This window comes from Sus scrofa, chromosome 4, assembly GCF_054392235.1.
Source record: "Sus scrofa isolate SSC_HxYL_T2T_F1_AM1 chromosome 4, Sscrofa_HxYL_maternal_Yorkshire_Landrace_v2.0, whole genome shotgun sequence".
Lineage (NCBI taxonomy): Eukaryota > Metazoa > Chordata > Mammalia > Artiodactyla > Suidae > Sus > Sus scrofa.
In genome coordinates this window covers 120,917,204-120,937,410 of record NC_139386.1, presented here as the reverse complement: position 1 = coordinate 120,937,410, position 20,207 = coordinate 120,917,204, and the positions used below count along the sequence as shown (strand labels likewise).

Below are 20,207 nucleotides of genomic sequence, written 5' to 3'. Positions count from 1 at the left end.
CACAAATTGAGGCAGACGTAGAACCTAAAAATTAATTAAACTGTAAGCAATCATACTAACTAGTTATATCTCATTCTGCAGCTCCATAATTTTACTTAAAACTCTGAGAATACCTCTTAGAGAGTTTTTTTATAAAGTAGATTCTAGTTAAGTATTAATTGTGAATTGAATGGTTATATTAAGATACTGATAAACTTAATTTCAAAACTAATGGACAATTTTGTGAAAGTGCCTACAATTACCTGAATATATATGTGCCACCTAAACTAAGATTATCTGTATAAAACATGCATGAAGATGCTTCTCGTTAAGATGCCTAATTTTCTTTATTGTTTATCTCTCACGGACCTTATCAATTTTTGACTTAGAAAGACCATGTTAACAGTCTTGCATCTGTTATCAGAAGCATGTCTAATCTTTTAACTGATTTCTGATTAAATAACCACAGGGACAAACTTGATCTCTTTGCAAAGCTGGATTGGCACATGCCCTGGAAGCCAGCACCATTTCACCTGCTGATCCCAGGCACTCAAAACACTCCAGCAGGACTCACTACCAATTGCTGACAAACTTTGAAAGTTCCTCATAAAATTTATCAGCTTTTGGCAAGGCACAGTACTGATGTAACTACCAAAGGTTGAATACCATTTTAATTAGTGAAAAATGGTTCAATTACATATTATTTTTTCTTTGTACTCCTTTTAAAACTGCTTAAATCTATAGTAACACAATCACAGACTATAGCCACTATAACTTTTAGGTAAATCTATCTATGAGTAACAAACTAAATGAAATGAAATTAAATGAAATTTGTAAGTTCCTGAAATAAAACATTGCTATTAACCATAAGCGAATATATAAAACAAGACACTTAAGTTAATGCAAATGAATATATTATAAAAAGTAATGCTTACTCTTTCGTACTATCACAATAAATAATAAAAATTTGAATATGTTAAAGAAGATCAAGTTACAGAGTTTGGATTTGCAAAGTAAAATAATACAACTATGCAGGTTCATAAATTTGTCTTAATTCATTTACTCCAAGCACTTGTCTCTGTAAGCTTAGATGCTTCAAGATCCTAACTACAAAATTTCAGAGCCTAATTTATTATGAACCCAGAATGTTTTAAGACTTCAGTGTTTTTAATCCAGGAAATACAAATTTTAGGTGAAAACAGCTGTTTTATCTTTTGGTTTAACAACCAAATCACACCATCTTAATGAAATCAATAAATTATCGCATAATACTAGTGTACACTACCTCATTTAGAAACTTACTCATCGTTACAGCAATTGCAAATCTAAAGGCTAGTATGAGAACTGGACAGAGTTTATTTCCCTCGTGTGATGATTCAGGCTAGTGTTTTAAGCATTAATATCCTATTTTCCTTTTGAAGTTCATTAAGTGGCAAGAATGCCTACAAAAGTAGATTTAAGTAAACATGTAGCTTCCCACTGAGCAATAAGTACCTAACAACCTGGCGAAATGAATACCAGTTCTTAGAATATGAACATCCAAATGACCATATAACTTTCAAGACATTTCATCAAAAATGACAAATAGAAACAACATACAATCCTTAAAATTTGTTATTTCTCATACTGGATGGCTTTATAATAATAGAGAAGTTTCTTTTTACAGCATTTATTTGTGGTACTGAGATGTTTGTTTAAAAAGGCTTTAGGTATGCAGCTACATTTAAATGAGAAAATGATGCATCACAGTGTAGAAATTTGATCTTTCTGACATCCTTAGAGCTTTCAGGAAGGCCCAGTGTGGAAATGAAACATAAATATCGTTAGTGAAATTACCCCTGAATGCTAACAAAGTCAAGTTTATATTACATCTGTCTTCCTTGAAGAAAGTCTTAGTTTCCATACTTAAAAAAAAAGCTGCCATTGTGATACTTTTTTCCACAAGCTTGAAAAAAAAAGATATAGCTGAAAACACTGAAAAAGCAACAGCCTATCTATTCCTCCTTAATCAAGCATCCTTTCCCAGCATCACTCTAGTTGTAAGGATTTTAAGAGGCCTCATTTACTAAGGCAGATGCTGGAATAATAAATAAAACCAGCAGAGGGCAGACCTGCTGACAGAACCGACCAATGCAGCTGGCGACCAGGTACCAAAGGTAAAACGCAAACTTCTGATGGATTCCACTTTCAAAGACTCCACTATTTATCTTTTAAAATGTAGAAATGAATGAATCCATGGAATTTGCATAACCTATTTCAAAATTCAAAGGTAGTTCTAATGAGGCTCTGACTATTCACGAGGAAGTCACAGAGGAATAATCCACCACTGCATGCTACTTAGGAAGGTGAATGAACATCTCTCAGTGCGGGGAAGAAGCACAGACCTGGTTTCGCCGAGTTCGGCCTCCGGGAGCGCTAATTCCCATTAGGGAGAACTCAGATCTTGGCACCCACCAGGGTCAGACTCAGGTTTCCACTAAAGCCTGCGCATTTGGGCTTCACAATTTCTTTCTCCCTCAGCCAATCGTTGCCACCCTCCTTCCTACCCCCTACGTCTCAACGCACTCCTGACAAAGCTTGCTTTTCCACTCTAAGCTGTTTGAGCTCCCTGAACTCCAAAGGCGTTCTCCCGCCGGCCGTGTCTACGGCACCTAACGGACCGCTCCGGCCAGATGCCTTTGCGGGCAAGGGCGGGGGAAGGGGAGGGAGGAGGCGGAGGGGAGGAGTGAAGTCGCTCTCCCTCCTCGGGTACTGACAGGGCTGCAGTCTTCCGAGCAGGTCTGGTCATTGAATATTTGGTGGTGCCACGTAGGAACTTTTCCTTACCTCTCTCCTCCCATCCCACCCCGCGCCCCCTCCCCTTCCCTCCAATCCCTATTCCTCCACCCCCACCCCATTTGCTTGTGGCGAGTTTCATCATTCTCCTAGAGAACTGCACGTCCAACCTGCAAGAAGAAGGTGGGGGTGGAGGTGGGGGGTCATAGAGGGGAAGAGGGGACTGAAATCCAGGGAAGAAGGGTTCTCCTTGTCTTTACCCATTTCTTATCTGCCATTTTTTCCCACTTAAAATCTCTTCAAAATGCCACACACGCACACTCTCACACACACTTCTCAGGCTTCAAGATTCATGCCCTTCTGCTTTCTCTCGTATCCCTAAAAGTACAACATCTTGCTTCTCACTTTGTTCCAGACAAAGAACTTTACCGAGGTTCATTTTATACCCTTTCTCTATATTTTCTCCTTAGCTCACCTTTAAAAAAGCACTTCCATGTGTTAGACCCTGAAGAAACCAGAAGGTGTGTTCAAAGGTCAGTCTAAGGACTGTTCCTCAAACAAAAGCTTTGTAAAACTTCCCTTGTGTTCAAGGTAATATTCTTCCTCTTTTCAAAGCCCCTGGAAAGTAGTGAAGGGCATTTCAGCAGGCTCTGCGCCTGACAGATCTTTTTTTCTGCTACCTCTTCTCCCATTACTGTCCCGCCTACATGCATCTCTCTCTCCAGTCTTCACTTCCAACCTGATGGCAGCTACAATCTGGATTTCATTTAAGAGAACTGTTGAGGGCTTTTTTTGTTGTTGTTTTTTGTTTTTTTGAGGGGGGGAGGGGGCTGGAGGAAAGAAGGGGGGAGGGGCGCAGAATGAGAAAGACCGACGGCACTCTCCCACCTCCCCCAAACCATTTTTTCTTACCTCCTCTGACCTCTCTAGCCTGGAAGAGGAAAGTCAGTGCCAGAGTTGTTATGGTGAAATCCCAGAGCCACCGTTTCGTTTTCCACCTAGAGGACCACCGCTCCATCTCCGAGCCCCGCTCTCACAACTGAGAACTCAACCCACGAAATTGCGATTGCAGACCAACTTCGTCCCTTCCAAGGTATCGTCGGGGATGTTTGCTACACAGCCATTGAGGAGGGAGAGGGGGAAAAAGTCAAAGGGCTTTTTCTTTAAATTTGATGGTTTGCTTCCTTCCTGTCTCTCGCCCCCTCCTCTCCCTCTCGATTGGCCCCGCTGGCCGGGACCCTCCGATCCGTCCTCTGCGGGGCCCTGCCTTCAGACTGACGGCAGATGAGGGGCTTCAACCAAAAATCTGAGAGGCCTGCGTGCCCCTAAAGGCTTCATGCCGTCAGTGGGCAGGACGAGAAGCTCTGGGCAGCCCCCTCCCCCGCCCACTCCGCTCCTGCGCCCCCCTTACCCCAGGAGAAACTGACAAGCCTGCTGAAGGTCAGACCCAATCACACGCCTCGCGGGCGGCCCCGAGCCCGCCCCCCTCTCCTTTGCCCAAGAATCAGGTCTCCTGGCTAGCCCAGCCCACCAACCACCCCCCATCTCCCCATTCCACTCCTCCCTCCTCTCCTACCCAAATCCCCGAGAAGAAATGGGAGGGCGTTATGGGGGACGCGTGCTTGGCTCCAGCACTTTGGGAATGAAAGGAATTGCAGGAGAGACCCGGAGTCCACAGAGTTTTCAAGGAGCTTCTGTATTCAATAAAAACAGCTACTTGTCTACTTGCACCCGTCTGTTAGCCTCCCGTTCGTCAGCGGGGGAGGGGAGGAGCCCAGCGTCTGATCCGCCACACCACTGGAGTTCTGGGCTGCCAGCCGTAATCTTATCCCTGTGCAGAAATCTGCTTCTTATAGCAGTCGTGGAACCAACGGACTCATTGCTCTGCCTGCTCCGAAAAGTATTTTTATTATTTTCTTAAACGGAGAATTAGAAGAAAGGGATGGAGGTGAGATGGAGGGGCCCACGGGGTCAAAACCCATTCCCCTTCTTATAGGGAAGCCCTCCTTGGAGATCTGAAACTGACAGGTTTCTCTCTTGGTGGTTAAATACCGCACTAGCTTCATTCAGAGGCTCTTCTCTTAAAGAGCTGAACTGTGCTATGAGGCAGGAGGAGAAAGAAATATATGGGAGCTGACATTAAGGGGGTGAGTAATTTAATTTTCCAGCTGATTCTGTCCTGAACCCGGATGAGGGGCAGGGGGAGGAGAAAAGCAAGGAAAGCAACTCCTGGAGATCTCCAAGCGTCTGGGCCCAGGGCTCCTCTTGAAGGGCCTCAGGAGCTGAAAATATCACTCTACAGTGAAAATAATGAGAAGGGGCAGGTTTCTAAATTCCTTCTACTTACCCCTCCTCAAAGTAACCCAGTTAAACCCAGACTATAGCTTCCCTGGTCATTTTTTCCGTGTTTAAAGTATTCCCTCCTATTGGCTTCTTCTTGTGGCTTAATATTTTTTAAGATGTCTTTCAAAAATTTTCTGGGACAGAGCCCAACAAGGTGCCAGCATATATTAGGTATTCAACACAGATGTGTTGAGTGAATGAATACGTTTTCCTGTTGACAAAGACTAGAAGCTTGGGCCAGGACTGATGCTGAATATTAAAGATATTTAAAGGTTTAAGGGTTCTCAACTAAGTTTATGAGGCACATATGTCCACTGATTTTTTAGGAACCTAATTTTCCACTAGTTATCAAAATGTACCTCATGACCCATGTTAATTAATCAGATATTCTAGTTATGTGGCTTAAGATTTTGAAGAAAGGTGTTGAGAGAACATGCTGCGGACCAAGATGGAATTGTATAAGGACATGTATAAGAGGCATATAAAATGAGGAAAGTGACTAAATAATATTTTCAATATGACTGTCACTCTCTGTGAGGAAGAACCATTCCCACATCAATAAATTTACCTCTTAGGGAGTTTCCGTTGTGGCTCAGCAGTTAACTAACCCGGCTAGCATCCGTGAGAACATGGGTTTGATCCCTAGCCTCAGGGGGTTAAGGATCCAGCACTGCCATGAACTGCAGTGTAGGTCGCAGACGTGGCTCGGTTCTGGCGATGCTGTGGCTGTGGTGTAGGCCGGCAGCTGTAGCTCTGATTCCATCCCTAGCCTGGGAACCTCCATATGCTGCGAGTGCAGCCCTAAAAAGAAAAAAAAAATTACCTCTTAGATAGTAGGTTAAAAAAAAAAAAACAACTTTGTATTAATAATGTTGCTGGGAGAATATTACAGATGCCTTATATCAGCTGCACAGAAATATCACCAACAAATTTTTCAGATTGTAACCTTAAATGTTTAATATACTTTAATAATTAAATATCATACCATGTTTGAGTATGAAGTATACAATTAAAAATTAAGAACCTTAAGGTGAAATTATACCTAAATGTATCATCTTCATTATCCTTCATCTTTTCAAAACGAAAAATTTGTGTGAATTTTCAGTTAACAAATTTTTTGAAACCTGAATTTTTTGTCCAATTTTTTGTGTTTTTTTAAAATGTGTTTTTCTAGGTCTTCTCTTAAATGCAAAATAGTGACATGAATACAAAGTTTAGAAACACATTTGTGAAAGTACCAGAATCCTAAATCAACTCAAGAGCTAGAGAGTTACAGGCCTTGCAGAGACATGCAGAAATGGTGTTCCAAAATGTTTCTCAATAGCTCTCCTGATTTATAGAGAATTCCATGGCCTGATACTGTTCTAGGAGGTGAGAAATGATGCAGTCAGTCTAGCAAGCCCCACCTTCCGGTCACATCTCAGGCCTTCTCACTGCGGTGAAAGGGTCCTTTCAGGCAAAGTGGGTTTGGGTGAATAGCGTTATTACTACCTTATGCTCTCTGTACTCTGTGGTCTGAATTCCTCTGGCCACTTCCCAGAGAGGCATAACCTGGGTCTGAATTAATGCTCTGGAAGGAAACATAGTGGATTCATAGTAAGGAATAGTTAACTACACTCAACATCTTGAGCCAGCAGCTAGCTGCCAGATCTAGAGCCTCCTAGGAACCTGCCCATGGATTCTCGGGAGGTGGATTCAGCAGGATTAATGATAATGCTGAATAACAAAGAGGGCAGAGGGAAGATAGAAAAGACCCGCCTCACAATCTTCAATGTCACAGGGGACGACTTCCAGGGATATTGTTTCTTACATCGTTTCGCCCAGTCCTTGCTGTTTATAGATAGATTCAAAATGCAATAGAATATGACAGTTTTCCTGACATAGGCCTTTTATTTGGAGCACAATTAGCTGTAGGACATTTCCTTTTTTGTCACATTAAAAAATGGTCTTTAAAGATATTTGTTCAGCTTTGTAAAATTTACTCTGACTGCAAGTCTTTTAAAAACATGATGAAAACAATTTAGAGAAAAAAAAGTCACATTTTTTGTAGCAATATTTTAGATTGACCACTTGTTCATACTGGCTTGTCTGGAAAGCTAAAATAATAATTTAATAATTGATTAGGAGGGTCATATTAGGGGAACTTACATGTTCTAGATGATCTTCAGAGTTCACGGAGCTTTATTAAACATTCTGTAAAACTCTTAAATCTCCCTTAATACTGTCACAAATCCCTAGAAATGAAGGGATACAGATTCAGAATCAATGTTTTAAATACTGAGGCCTCAATAAACAAACTGAAACTAAAGAAACCTTATCCATAGCTGAATGCCCCTAATAAAAAAGCCATAAAGTATTAAAGACAGAGATAACTCTATGGTGAGTCTGAAATTAGGTGAAAGAAGTAGATTTTTGAAAAGATGCAGTATCTTTGAAATGATTTGGCATTTATAAGAGAGAGAAGATATATATATATATGGACATTTTCTCTAAACACTGTGCTATAACTAAAACTGTTTCATCAAATTTGACATTGAATGAGAAATTATTATGGGGGTGGGAAACTGCTGCACACATCAGATGTACTTCAAGTGTTTAAAAGAGAATTACTGTTGAATATAATCACTCTCTCACTGTCCCTAATGGTTTGTCTTTCTTGCCCTTTTTTGAACTTTAGGTCAATTATTTTAAGAAAGAAATGACTAAGTAGTTTGATATTTATTTTACAATTTTTTTCTAATTCATGAGTGGCTAAAAATTAGTCTCTGTTTAAAAGTGGAGTCAGTCCTCTTACCTCACAGATGGGCCATTGTATTGTAGAAAGGGGGGGGCGGAGAAAGGATAAAGAAGTTTATTTCCACAGTGGGCCTAGCTCACAAGTATACCACATGATGATTGGATATTTTTCTGCACCTGTACTGTGAAACAGCATATAGAATTTGAGAGGAATCTAAAGTTAGCACAATTTTCATGATAAAACATTCTTCAAATGAAGTTTGGTCTCTGAGTGTTGAAGGAGTCAACTTAGTGATGACATACCCATGCTGTTTAAAAGGACTTAAAGTAAAATCAAATCTAATTGAGCCCCAAACGAGCAAGGAATATTGTCTTGTACATTCATGCCCATCACTCTTAAAAATATCCTTTAGTTAGCTATACTCACAGGCAACGGTCATCATTCATTTTCATAATTGTCCAAAGCTAGAAGTGAGAAAGAGAGAACAAGATGAGTAAGGGTAAAATCTTAAATATTTTTTTGGACCTTTGTCAAAATATTTTTTACTCTCTGTATCTTTTTTTCTTTTTAATTGAATGGATTTGGCATTTACTGAGCTCCTGTATGTCTGCAAAAATATAACAAGACTTTCTACAAAGTAGTATAGGATAGCATCAGCATCTCTATCAGTGGAAGGAAAAGACAGGATTTTAAACATTATAGTGAAACTACATGCCATGGCCAAAAGAAGTACCACACTAATAATCTATCTCCATGATGTTTTGTTGTATATGGTGTCCAAACTACCATTTGAGTAATAGTTCTCTTGATTCCCATTGGCTGTTCCTAATAAAATAAGGTTGCCTAAGGTAAGGATTTTAGCTTCTTTATAGGGATAGCAATTTCATGAATTTTTAAATTTAATTTTGGTAGTAAAATAGGAATATGCAAAGTTTTCCTTTGACACATTATTTCCTAATATAAATAATAAAAATGACCAAATATATCAGTGTACTTTCTAAAGTGAATCCTCTCTTTCACCTCAGTTATGTCTTCAAGGATTCATACATCCCAATGGCATCTGTCAGTATTTTTAATTTAAAATGAATATTATTTCCAGACAACCATGTGTAATCTGTTTTGTGCTCCACCATTTGTACCAATTCGTTTAATTCTGAAATTAAATGCATGTGTTTCAGAAATCTGAAGATTCACACAAAACAGATTTCTGAATTATAAACATTTCTGTTATTTTTATGACTGCCTTATACATTCTCTTGATGCCAAAACAAATGCCAAATATAAGATTTAAGGTTGGTGAATATGGCTAAATATTGAAATAGATCTGATTTTTAAAACATCTGTGATGAATAACTCCAATTTAATTTGTTTTGCAGATTCTCAGTGTTTAATAAGTCTCCCAATATTATATTTTCTGCCAGTACTGGTTTGGTCAAATTATTACACATCAAAATGCTGGACAAACAATAGATCTTATTTCAAAAGTTTTCCCAATCTAATCTGTAAGGCTGGAAAATCGCATATGGATTGAAAGGGCCCCAAAACAAGCAATATGTGCTATTAAGTATACTTTTGAAAGCAAAATACCTTTGTCATTAAAGTACAAACTTTTTTATTCAAAATACTTAATGAGTTTTGTTGTTATTGTTAGTCTTTATAACATCTGCATGAGGTGGGAATGTGACAATTTTAATAGTTTCATTTTAAGGAAGTCAGGGACACTTAAAGTTCAAACTAAGGATACAGAAAAAGATTGAATATGTGGGAAAAAAACATTTTATTTTCACACTTCTCTTATTATTAATTCTTCCTTCATAGGTAATCCATTTTAGAGCATTTTTTGAATCATAGTGAGCACATTATTTCCTTATAGATTAACTATTAAAATGAATGAGATCCTCAATAATACAAATCTTAAGGAAAGGTAATGTCAGTGATCCTAGCCTTAAAAATCTATAAATATAGTTAAAAAGTCACATCTTTGAATATATTTCTGAAAAATAAAAAGCCTCGTGTTAGAGATAAAGACAAGTTATTTTTATTCCAATACCAACCCTTAGATTTCGTTCTCTTCTAGGATTATAAAATCATATTATAACTTTACCTGCTTCTGCAAACAGAAAACACTACTAAAGCGAACCTCAGGTCATTTCACACTTCACAAAAAGAAAAAAAAGAAAAGGCATCTGATACGTTAAAGAGAAGAACAATATTCATAATCATATCAATAGTTCATAAGTGCGTGGACCATCTTAAAGATTGTTGAGTACCGTACAAAATCTACTAATTCAAGATAAACAAGACAAATCATCTACTATATAAGACAAACTTTGAGGCAGAATATATATCAAGCCTTAGATAAATATTTCCTTCTAGACCATAAATTCCTCGGGGGAAGAAACCCTCATTCTATACTGTATCTTCAGTATCTTGGTTCCTCCTTCTTACTGAGCTTTGAATGCTTTTGTTGACATTTACCTTAATTGGTATTTTAATTCTGCTTTTATACACAAGAGTCAGTGTATGTGATTTTGTCCATTATTCTAAAGCACTAGAACTTTAGATATGAGTCACTATATTCTTGAGACCCAAGCTGAGATTGGACTCCCTGGAAGCTACTGGCAATACTATAGACCTCTGACTGACCTTGAAGGAAGATTAAACACCAGCACAACTTATGAAACTACAATCAAGACAAAGTTTGACATATTCCATGGACTGCTCAATGGCTCTAGAAGTTCTTTCAGAGGGATTTAATGGTATTCCTTTCTCCGTACTATCCAAAATATTTGTCTTTAAAAAGACAATTAAATATAAACAACATTTGTTAAATGATATAAAAAATGAATTAAAGAATATGTGTAGAGAAATCAATATTTGAATAACAAGTGTTAGAATCATTAAATTATTACTCCTCCATGTATAAATAAAACATAATGACTGTAGAATACAGAAAAAATTTAACTACATTGGCGCAAGAAGCAAGGGATTTGTAGGCCAGTAGGACAGCCATAATCTGTGTTAGTTTTATTGATAAGGAATTAAAGTAATTTCAGAAGAAAAATTGCTGTCTTAGTCTGTTTGGGCTGTTACGACAAGAACACCATACACTGGGTGGCTTATAAACAGCAGAAATGTACTTCTCACAGCTCAGGAGGCTAGGTAATCCAAGATTAAGTGGCCAGCAGATTCAGCACCTGGTAAGGACCCACTTTCTGGCTCATGGATGGTGACTGTCTTTTCACTGTAACCTCACATGGCAGAAGAGGCAAGGTAGCTCTTTGAGACCTCATTTATAAGGCCACTAATTTCATTATGAAGACTCCACTCTCATGACATAATCACCTCACAAAGGCCCCACCTTCAAATACTATCACAATTATTTTAATATATGAATTCTGATGGGAATACAATATTCTCTATGTAATAAATGTCATTCATTGTACTCATCAGATAGCAATAGAAACTAGTCATCTCTTGGTTTTTGTGCAAAATATCCTGTAAGATGTGTATTAAGGAAATCCATTAATGTCTGTATTTACCGCTTTTAAATGGTGACTCTCACTAACGGCAAGCTTATTTCAGTTCCCAAGACACAGTAAATTAACTCTCCCATAATTGGAAAAGAGATCTTGTTTTATCAGGGATGTTTAAATTCCTATGAATTATATAATTATCAAAAGTTCAATAGAGCTTATGCTTAGAAACTACTTTTGACATTTCAAATGTAATAAAGACAAAAGTTCATAGAAGGATCTGAAAATGTCAGCAAAAATGACAGAGGAGGAAGATTCAAGCAAATTTATTTCTACAGAAATATTGAAAAATCAAGCAAAAATGGTCAGAATCAAGTTTGTTAAAACTCTGGAAAAATATTACAATAATGAAAACACACTGAACTAAGAAAAGGCAATGTTAACCACATATTTCTCAACTGAAATCAGAGGACAAATGAAAGTGGGATAAAATATTAAAATGCTGAAAGAAAAGTTTCAACCAGGAATTGTATAGTCAGCATCAAAATTCTTTTTCAAAGATATTCACTTTAGATCCATGGATTCCAACAAATCTTGCAAGATCCTTCAATGCAGAAAAAATAGTCTTCAACAAATGGTGCTGGAATGACAGATATCCACACATGAAAAATGAGGTTGGACCCCTACTTCACACCATGCACAAACATTAACCCAAAATGGATTGCCTAAATATGAGAGTTAAAGCTCATAGATGAAAACATGGGGGAAAATCTTCACAATTTGCCAATGGAATTTTAGATGTGACATTAAAAGCATGTGCAACAAAAGGAAAAATAAATAAATTAGACCTCATCAAAACACTTTTGTGCCTCAAAAGACACATTACAAAGAAAATGCAAAGACAACCTATAGAATGAAAAATATCTGAAACCTATGTATCTGATGAAGACTGAGTATCAAATACATAAAGAACTCTTATACCGCAAGAACAAAGACAAGCAACCCAATGTAAAAATGGAAAAATGACTTTAGTAGACATTCCTTCCAAGAATATATACAAATGGCAAAAATGCAATGGAAAACTGCTTAACATTATCAGTCAAGGGAAATGTAAATCAAAAGTACAATAAGAAATTACTTCCCAACCAGTAGAATGAATATGATAATTTTAAAAAATGAAAACACATGTTGGTGACAAGGTAGGGCAATTGGAACCAACCCTCATATTGGCCAGTGAAAAATGTTAATTTTTTTAGCTGCTATGGAAAATAGTTTGGTTCTTCTTCAAAAAGTTAAACACAGAATTCCCACATGACCTCACAATCCCATGCCTAAGTACACACCTAAAAGAATTGAAACAGGTACTGCAATAAATACCTCTACACACATGTTCATATCAATGCTATTCACAATAGCCAAAGGTGGAAACAACCCAAACATCTATCAGATGACTGGACAAATTGTGATATATACATAAAATGAAATATTATTCAGCCGCTTAAAAAGAAATGAAATACTGATACATACTGCAATTTATATGAACCTTAAATAATTATGCAAGATGGGGAGTTCCCGTCGTGGCGCAGTGGTTAACGAATCCGACTAGGAACCATGAGGTTGCGGGTTCGGTCCCTGCCCTTGCTCAGTGGGTTAACGTTCCGGCGTTGCCGTGAGCTGTGGTGTAGGTTGCAGACGCGGCTCGGATCCCGCGTTGCTGTGGCTCTGGCGTAGGCCGGCGGCTACAGCTCCGACTCGACCCCTAGCCTGGGAACCTCCATATGCCGTGGGAGCGGCCCAAGAAATAGCAACAACAGCAACAACAACATCAACAACAACAACAGACAAAAAGACAAAAGACAAAAAAAAAATAATAATAATTATGCAAGATGAAAGAAACTGATATAAAAAGTCTCATATGATTCATATGAAATACCTAGAATAGTTAAATTTATAGAGAAATAAAGCATATTTGTGGTTACCATAGGTTGGGGAGAGAGGAGAATGAAGAAAACTGCTTAATGAGTATGGGATGTCCTTTGGGCATAAAGAAAATAGTTTGGAGCTATACAGAAGTAATGGTTGCATAACATTGTGATTATACTAAATGCCAATGAATTGTTTAGCTTAAAATGCTTAATTCTGTGTTATATAAACTTCACCAATACTTAAAACAAGTTCATAAGTTTGGATATTTTTTCCTTCTTGTTATAGTAAAAATGGCTCAAATTATAGTAATAAAACAATATGGCAAAAAAAACTAAAAATGTATTTATTTAATAGCAAGTTCTTTAGAAGAAACAGAAAATATTGTCAAAGATTTGGAGGAAAAAAATTCAAGCCAACATCATAGCATCGGAGGATTTTTTCTGAAGGAAAGAACAGATGTTTCTAACATTTCTCAGATTATGATTTTGGTAGAATCTGTCTCAATAATAAAATAGGGCTATTTTTTTGTGTGTGTGTGGTCAGTCAAGGAAAGATACTGGAGTTGTTTTAAAAGAATTCTTAATAAAAATGATGTTTCTTGGAAAAACAGTGTAAGTATGATCATTTTAGTGTGCCTCCTTTGAAAGCAATAAAGAAAGAATTTTGAAGTTATGGTCAATGATATTACTACATGAAATATTCATTCTCAAAGTTATTCATAGACAAACTACTGCAGTAAAAGGTTGTAGCTAAAAAGGCACACGGATGTCATTAATACGGATAACTTCATTTAAAAAGGACTTTAATACAGTGGCCCACAGAATATGGCATCTCTTCTTCTCTTTTGCTTTTCGTGTATGCAAAGTAAATGTTTTGATTCATTGAAACACAGAGGGGCAAGAAAACAATGGCTCACCCATTTATAAAATTTTATTAGAATACACAAAAATATAGTTGATTCATTATAATAGTTCATAATGCAAAGGGGATTTGCCATGAAACTATCTGATGACCAAATATTTAATATAGTAGTGAACACAATTAAAATTATACATCTTTCTGATATCCCCCTAATCTCATAAATTTACTAAACTTTTTTCTTGAGAAGCCATCAGTATTGTTCAACTTAATAAATAATTTAATCAGTTTTGCACATGGAAATATCCCTTTGAGGTAAGGATTACCTTTAGCAATGATTAAGAAAGCAATTGTTTTAAAGTGGAAAATTATGCTATGGATAGTGTTTTGAAAATATGCATAGGGAAATGTTACTGTCATTATGTGACCAATGCCAAAACCCACTTATCTTACCTACAAGACTTTGATATCTGCATTCATTAGAAATGGGAAGATACCTTTAAGATAAAAATGTTCGGTAAATTTAAAGCCATTAAAAATATAGATACAGAACATTTGCTGAAATTTGCATGAAAAATGTTGAGTTGAAGATAAACATTTAAGAGTTCCCATTGTGGTGCAGCAGAAATGAATCTAACTAGTAACCCTGAGGTTGCAGGGTCAAATCTCTGGCCTCACTCAGTGGGTTAAGAATCAGGTGTTGGCATGAGCTGTGCTGTAGGTCACAGACACTGCTTGGATCCTGCATTGCTCTGGCTGTGGCATAGGCTGGTGGTTACAGCTCGGATTCGACCCCTAGCCTGGGAATTTACATATGCTGCATGTGTGGCCCTAAAAAGCAAAAAGCAAAAAAAAAAAAAAAAAAAAAAAAAAAATTTACCAAAATCATGGATAGGACTGACGTGATACAGTCAGTTTTCTCAGGTCCCCATCTCACTATAGCAAAGCATTGTGATGGCAGATGTTTTACAAATTTATCAAAGCAAAAGTACACTTTCAGAGAGGGGGAAAAAGGACTCAGATATGCATGGGTTAAAAAGACTCACTCTGCAATAGTCTTTATACTCCACAATGTGGACATGAGTAGAGACCCAATTTGATCTTCTGGTTGGTCTTGGGCAGGATACCTTATTTGCATGGCGAACAGGTTATAGAGTGGTGGGCAGAGGAATGTGAGGCATTCCTTCTCTAGCAGGAAGTGGGCAGCCCAGGCTGATCAAGGTGGGGGAAGGGGCATTATAGTGAGACATGGCCAGAGGCTTTTGGGTTTAATAACCTTGAGGCGGACTTGAAGTCTACAACAGAAGGCTGAATATTAGCATTTACTACTAAAAGATTCTTTCCATGTACAGCAACTGAAATGAAGTATCAAGATAAATGTAGAATTATATATATATTTTTTATTTTTATAACAACTTGTAAAGTCAACATTTTTTAAAAATTATGAATCTATCATGTCTCTCACTGAAAATATTGTTAATATTTCATATTTTAGAGAGATCAAATATCAATAAAATAGGAAGAGATGGAAGAATAAGAAGACCTATTTTTCATTCCTCCACAGAAGCATTGATATAACAATCATATTTGGAGCAAAGAATCTTTAGATGAAATCCAGAATACAATTAAAAAGTTGCAGCAATCCCAGAAGACATAAGGCTGAATCAACCCTCCTCAAACCAGTTAGCTCAGTGCCAAAAAGATTGCTTTGTTCTGGGACCTCCCCACAGGGAGAAAAAGGGAGGATGCTGTGCTTGGTTGCCTGTCCTCCTGGCTTTGCGGTGTTCTCCAAAAGGTTGATTTCTATCTCACCTAATGCTAAGCACTGAAAGGCCAGCAGGACTAAATGCCTGGGATAGCCATGAACAAAAGGAAATGGGTAGATTTCCCCATACAGCAAAATACTGCTCTGTGAGACTGGGAAAAGCTGTAGATTTGAGGCTTTTCTTTTTAGAGGAAGGGGAAAGCAAAGTGAGCCTTGTCCCAGGCTTTCACTGGGCTTTGTGAGGGACTAGTTTTGATCTCACCTCATGGAAAATTCTGAAGGCTTGGCAAAGCCTGGACATTTGGAACAAAACTGGAATTTCTCTCTGGGATTGGGAAATGGTGCTATTTCTTCAAATCATCAGGCATCAATGCAGCTATAAATGGAACATGAAAAATCAAGAAAATATGCCATAATCAAAAGAAAAAAAATGCATCTCCAGTAACTGATCTCCTAAAAATCTCTAATAACAGACCTCACATAAGTGAAGATTTATGAATTACATGATAAATAATTCAAATTAGTCACCTAAAAGTAGCCCAGGGAGTTACAAGAGAACACAACAGCTTATTAAGCTAAATCAGGAAAATGATACATGGACAAAATGAGAATATCAACGGACATAAAATATAATAAAGAACCAAAAGAAATACAATAATTGAACTGAAAAATTTACTACAGGAGTTCAAAATCAGCCTGGAATAGCAGAAGAAAGAATCACTAAGCATGAAGACAGGTTATTTGAAATTATCTAGTTGGAAGAGGAAAAGGAAAAAAAAAGTTTAAAAACCTAAAGGATTTATGGGATTAAACAAGGAACTAATACACACATTACAAGACTTCCAAAAGTAAAAGAGAGAAAGACAGGCATAGTCTTTTTAATGAAATAATTCATGAAAACTTCCCAAACTTGGGAAGGGAAATAAATATACAGATTCATTCAAATAGACTAAATTTTAAAAAGTCTACTCAAAACACATGAAACTGTCAAAAATCAAAGAAAAGGAATTTTGAGACAAGATAAAAGTGACGTTATATACAAAGGAACCCACACCAAGCCCATCAGCATATTTCTCAACCCAAATATCATAGGTCAGGAAAAAAAAAAAAAATGGAATGATATATTCAAAGTGCTAAAAGAAAAACTGCCAACCAAAGTTACTATACCTGCTCTTCAGAAATGAAAAATACTTTCCTGGATGAACAAAAGCTGAGGAACTTAAACACCATTAGACCTGCTTTACATAACATATCAAAGGGAGCTCTTCAAATTCAAACAAAAGATACTAATTATTGACATGAAATCACATGAAAGAATAAGCTCACTGGTAAAGGCAAGTGTATAATTCATTTGTAATCCTCTAATATTTTAATAGTGTCACTTAAATCACTTTTCAACCTATTATAAAATTTAAAAGACAAAATTATTAAGAATAACAACAACAACTAGTTAAGGGATACACAATATAAAACTTTGTAAACAGTGACATCAATAACATAAAGTATATTTGGGGAATAAAATTGTGGAGTTACATATGCAAATAAAGTTAAGTTGCTATTGGCTTATAAAAGGCTGTTCTAAATTTAAAATGTGTGATATTGTGATTTATTTATTTATTTATTTTGTCTTTTTAGGGCCAGACCCACAGCATATGAAGGTTCCCAGGCTAGGAGTCCAATCAGAGCTATAGCTGCCAGCCTACACCACAGTCACAGCAACATGGGATCCAAGTCCAATCTGCAACCTACACCACAGCTCATGGCAACGCCACAGCCTTAACCCACTGAGTGAGGCCAGGGATCAAACATGCAACCTCATGGTTCCTAGTCAGATTCGTTTCCATTGTGCCATGACAGAAACTCCTGATATTGTGATTTATAACAATATATATGTTATTTAGTCTTAATAATTGTGATTTATAATAATATATGTATATTTGGTTTTCGTTCCCATTTTTGACACAGTGCTCCTAAATCCCTTGGAATTTCCTAAGGGGTGAGCATCTAACCAGTGTCTTTTGTTTGTTCATGAAGCCATTTTTGGAACTCACCTACATATGGGGACTGGTTGCTAGTGGAGCCAATCAAGTGATTTGAGGGTTGGGCCTTTCTGTCTTACCCCCAACCTCTGGAGGAGAGAGGCTGAAGGTTGAGTTCAATTACCAATGGCCAAAAATTTAATCAATGATGTCTATGTAACGAAGGCTTCATAAGAACTTGGAAGGACAAGATTTGAGGGTTTCCAGGTTGGTGAACATGTGGAGGACCTGGGAGAGTGACACACCTGGATAGTGCGTAGAAGTTCCTTGTTCTTTCCCCATATCTTGTGCATCTCCTCTATCTCCATTTCTCAGTTATATCACTATATAATAAACAAATGATCAAGTAAAAAAAAAATGTTTCTTATAAGTTCTGTGTCCTCTCTAGCAAATTAACCAAACCTAAGGAAAGGGGTCATTGGCACATTCAATCTATAGCCTGCTGTCAAAGCATAGGTGATAACCTGGACTTGTGACCAGCACCTCAATTGGAATGGGAGAGGGGGAACTCTTATAGGACTAAGTGCATAACCTACGAAATTTGATGCAATCTTGCAGTAGATAGTGTCAGAATTGAGTTGAATTATAGATTTTTTGGTGTTTTCATATAATTGCTTGTGGATGTATAAACACCCACCCAACCCATACATGCAAAGGCACATTGGAGTTGGGTCTAGAAAGCCTTTATATGGTAATTACAAAAAAAAAATTACAGTAGGTACACAAATAAAGAGAAAGAAAATCAAAGCATGTCACTACAAAAGCATCACTGAATCACAAATGAAGACATCAAGAGAGGAAGAAAGGAACAAAAGGACAACAAAGCAGAGATAAAACAATAAACAAAATGTCAATAGTTAGTCCTTAGCTATCAATAATTACTTCAAATATAAATTGATTAAGCCCCCCAATCAAAAGACATAGAGTAGCAGCATGGATGAAAAATAAGATTCAACCAAACACTCTCTATAAAAAACTTACTTTAGATTTAAGGACACATGTAGGCTGAAAGTGAAGGTATGAAAAAAGATGCTCCATGCAAGTGGTAATCTAAAGAGAACAGAATTTACTTAAAGTATTAAGAGGCAATACTTAATATCCAAAAAGCAGATTTTAAGAAAAAAAACTGTCACAAGAGACAAAGAAGATCATTATATAATGGTAATATAGACAATTCTTTAGGAAAATATAACAATTATAAATATCTATGCACCTAACATCATAGCACCTAAATATATAAAGCCAATATTAACAGAACTCAAGGAAGAAACTAACAACTTTTGTTGTATTATTAGTGTACTATTGTAATGTAATAGAATTGTATATATATAATTGAAAGAGACTTCAATATTTCACACATAACAATGTATCAGCCAGGAAAAAAAAATCAATAAGGAAACAGCAGACTTGAACAACATGATAGACCAAATGGACCTAACACATATACAGGTCATTCCACCTAACAACAGCATACTATGTGTTCTCCTCAAGTGTACACATTAAGAAAGAAAAAATATCTTAAACAATGTAACTTTACAAGTAACTAAAAGAAGAAGGATATACTAAGCCCAAAGTCAGTAAAAGTAAGGGAATAATAAAGATTAAAGCAGAAGTAAATGAAATAAAGACTAGAAAGATGTTTGAAAAAATAAATGAAACTAAGAAAAAAGATTCAAATAGATAAAACTATAAATAAAATTGGAGACATTACAACTGATGCTACAAAAATATATGGAATCATGAGAGCACTATGAATAATTATATGCAAAAGACGGAATAACCTAGAATGAATTGATAAATTCCTAGAAACATATAACCTACTATGACTGAAGCATGAAGAAAAAGAAATTATAAACAGATCAGTAAAAAGGAGATTGAACTAGTGATCAAAAACCTTCCAGTCACTTATGATGGAGCATAGTAATGTGAGAAAATAGAATGTATACATGTATGTGGAACTGGGTCACCATGCTGTACAGTAGGAAAAAAACTGTATTGGAGAAATAACAATAAATGAATAAATAAATAAATAAATAGATAAATAAATACCTTCAAATGAAGAAAACTCAGGACCAGAGAGCTTCACTGGAGAATTCTACCAAATCTCTAAGGAAGAATTAATGTCATAAGATTGAAAAGGAGGGAACATTTTCATACTCATTTCACAAAATTATTCTTACCTTGCTACTAAAGTCAGATGGTAACACTGCAAGAAAATTAAAGGTTAATATCCCCGAGGAATACATATGAAAAAATTCTCAACAAAATTCCAGCAAACCAAATTCGAAAGCACATTAAAAAGGATGATA

General features: G+C 36.6%; 1 protein-coding gene and 2 long non-coding RNA genes across 8 annotated transcripts in view; 2 read left to right on the top strand and 1 right to left on the bottom strand.

Annotated features, from left to right (window-relative positions):
• The window catches only part of COL11A1 (collagen type XI alpha 1 chain), a 526,061-nt gene that overhangs the window by 198,832 nt on the left and 307,022 nt on the right, over positions 1-20,207 (bottom strand). The window contains exons 4-10 of one of the 5 annotated variants that reach the window (XM_085023830.1): positions 19,948-20,004; positions 14,548-14,591; positions 8,261-8,298; positions 7,892-8,010; positions 7,246-7,331; positions 4,331-4,642; positions 3,667-3,866 (exon numbers count right to left, since the gene is read on the bottom strand). In XM_085023830.1, coding sequence (XP_084879956.1) covers positions 3,667-3,772 — 106 coding nt within the window. In that variant the 5' untranslated portion in view covers positions 3,773-3,866; positions 4,331-4,642; positions 7,246-7,331; ... (2 more) ...; positions 14,548-14,591; positions 19,948-20,004. Of the gene's footprint in view, positions 1-3,666; positions 4,031-4,165; positions 4,250-4,330; positions 4,643-7,245; positions 7,332-7,891; positions 8,016-8,260; positions 8,299-14,547; positions 14,592-19,947; positions 20,005-20,207 lie in introns of those variants that run through there. The other 4 variants (XM_085023829.1, XM_085023828.1, XM_085023831.1 and 1 more) reach the window with 4 other exon arrangements.
• LOC110260368 (uncharacterized) lies at positions 2,559-4,195 on the top strand. Of its 2 annotated transcripts, XR_014844645.1 has the most exons (4): positions 2,559-2,757; positions 3,225-3,287; positions 3,685-3,847; positions 4,028-4,195. It is a non-coding gene; the product is annotated as an uncharacterized LOC110260368 (long non-coding RNA). The 2 variants fall into 2 exon arrangements; XR_002343559.2 differs by lacking the exon at positions 3,225-3,287 and having other exon boundaries at positions 4,028-4,171.
• LOC110260369 (uncharacterized) lies at positions 4,588-10,898 on the top strand. The gene is made up of 2 exons (XR_002343562.2): positions 4,588-4,901; positions 9,912-10,898. It is a non-coding gene; the product is annotated as an uncharacterized LOC110260369 (long non-coding RNA).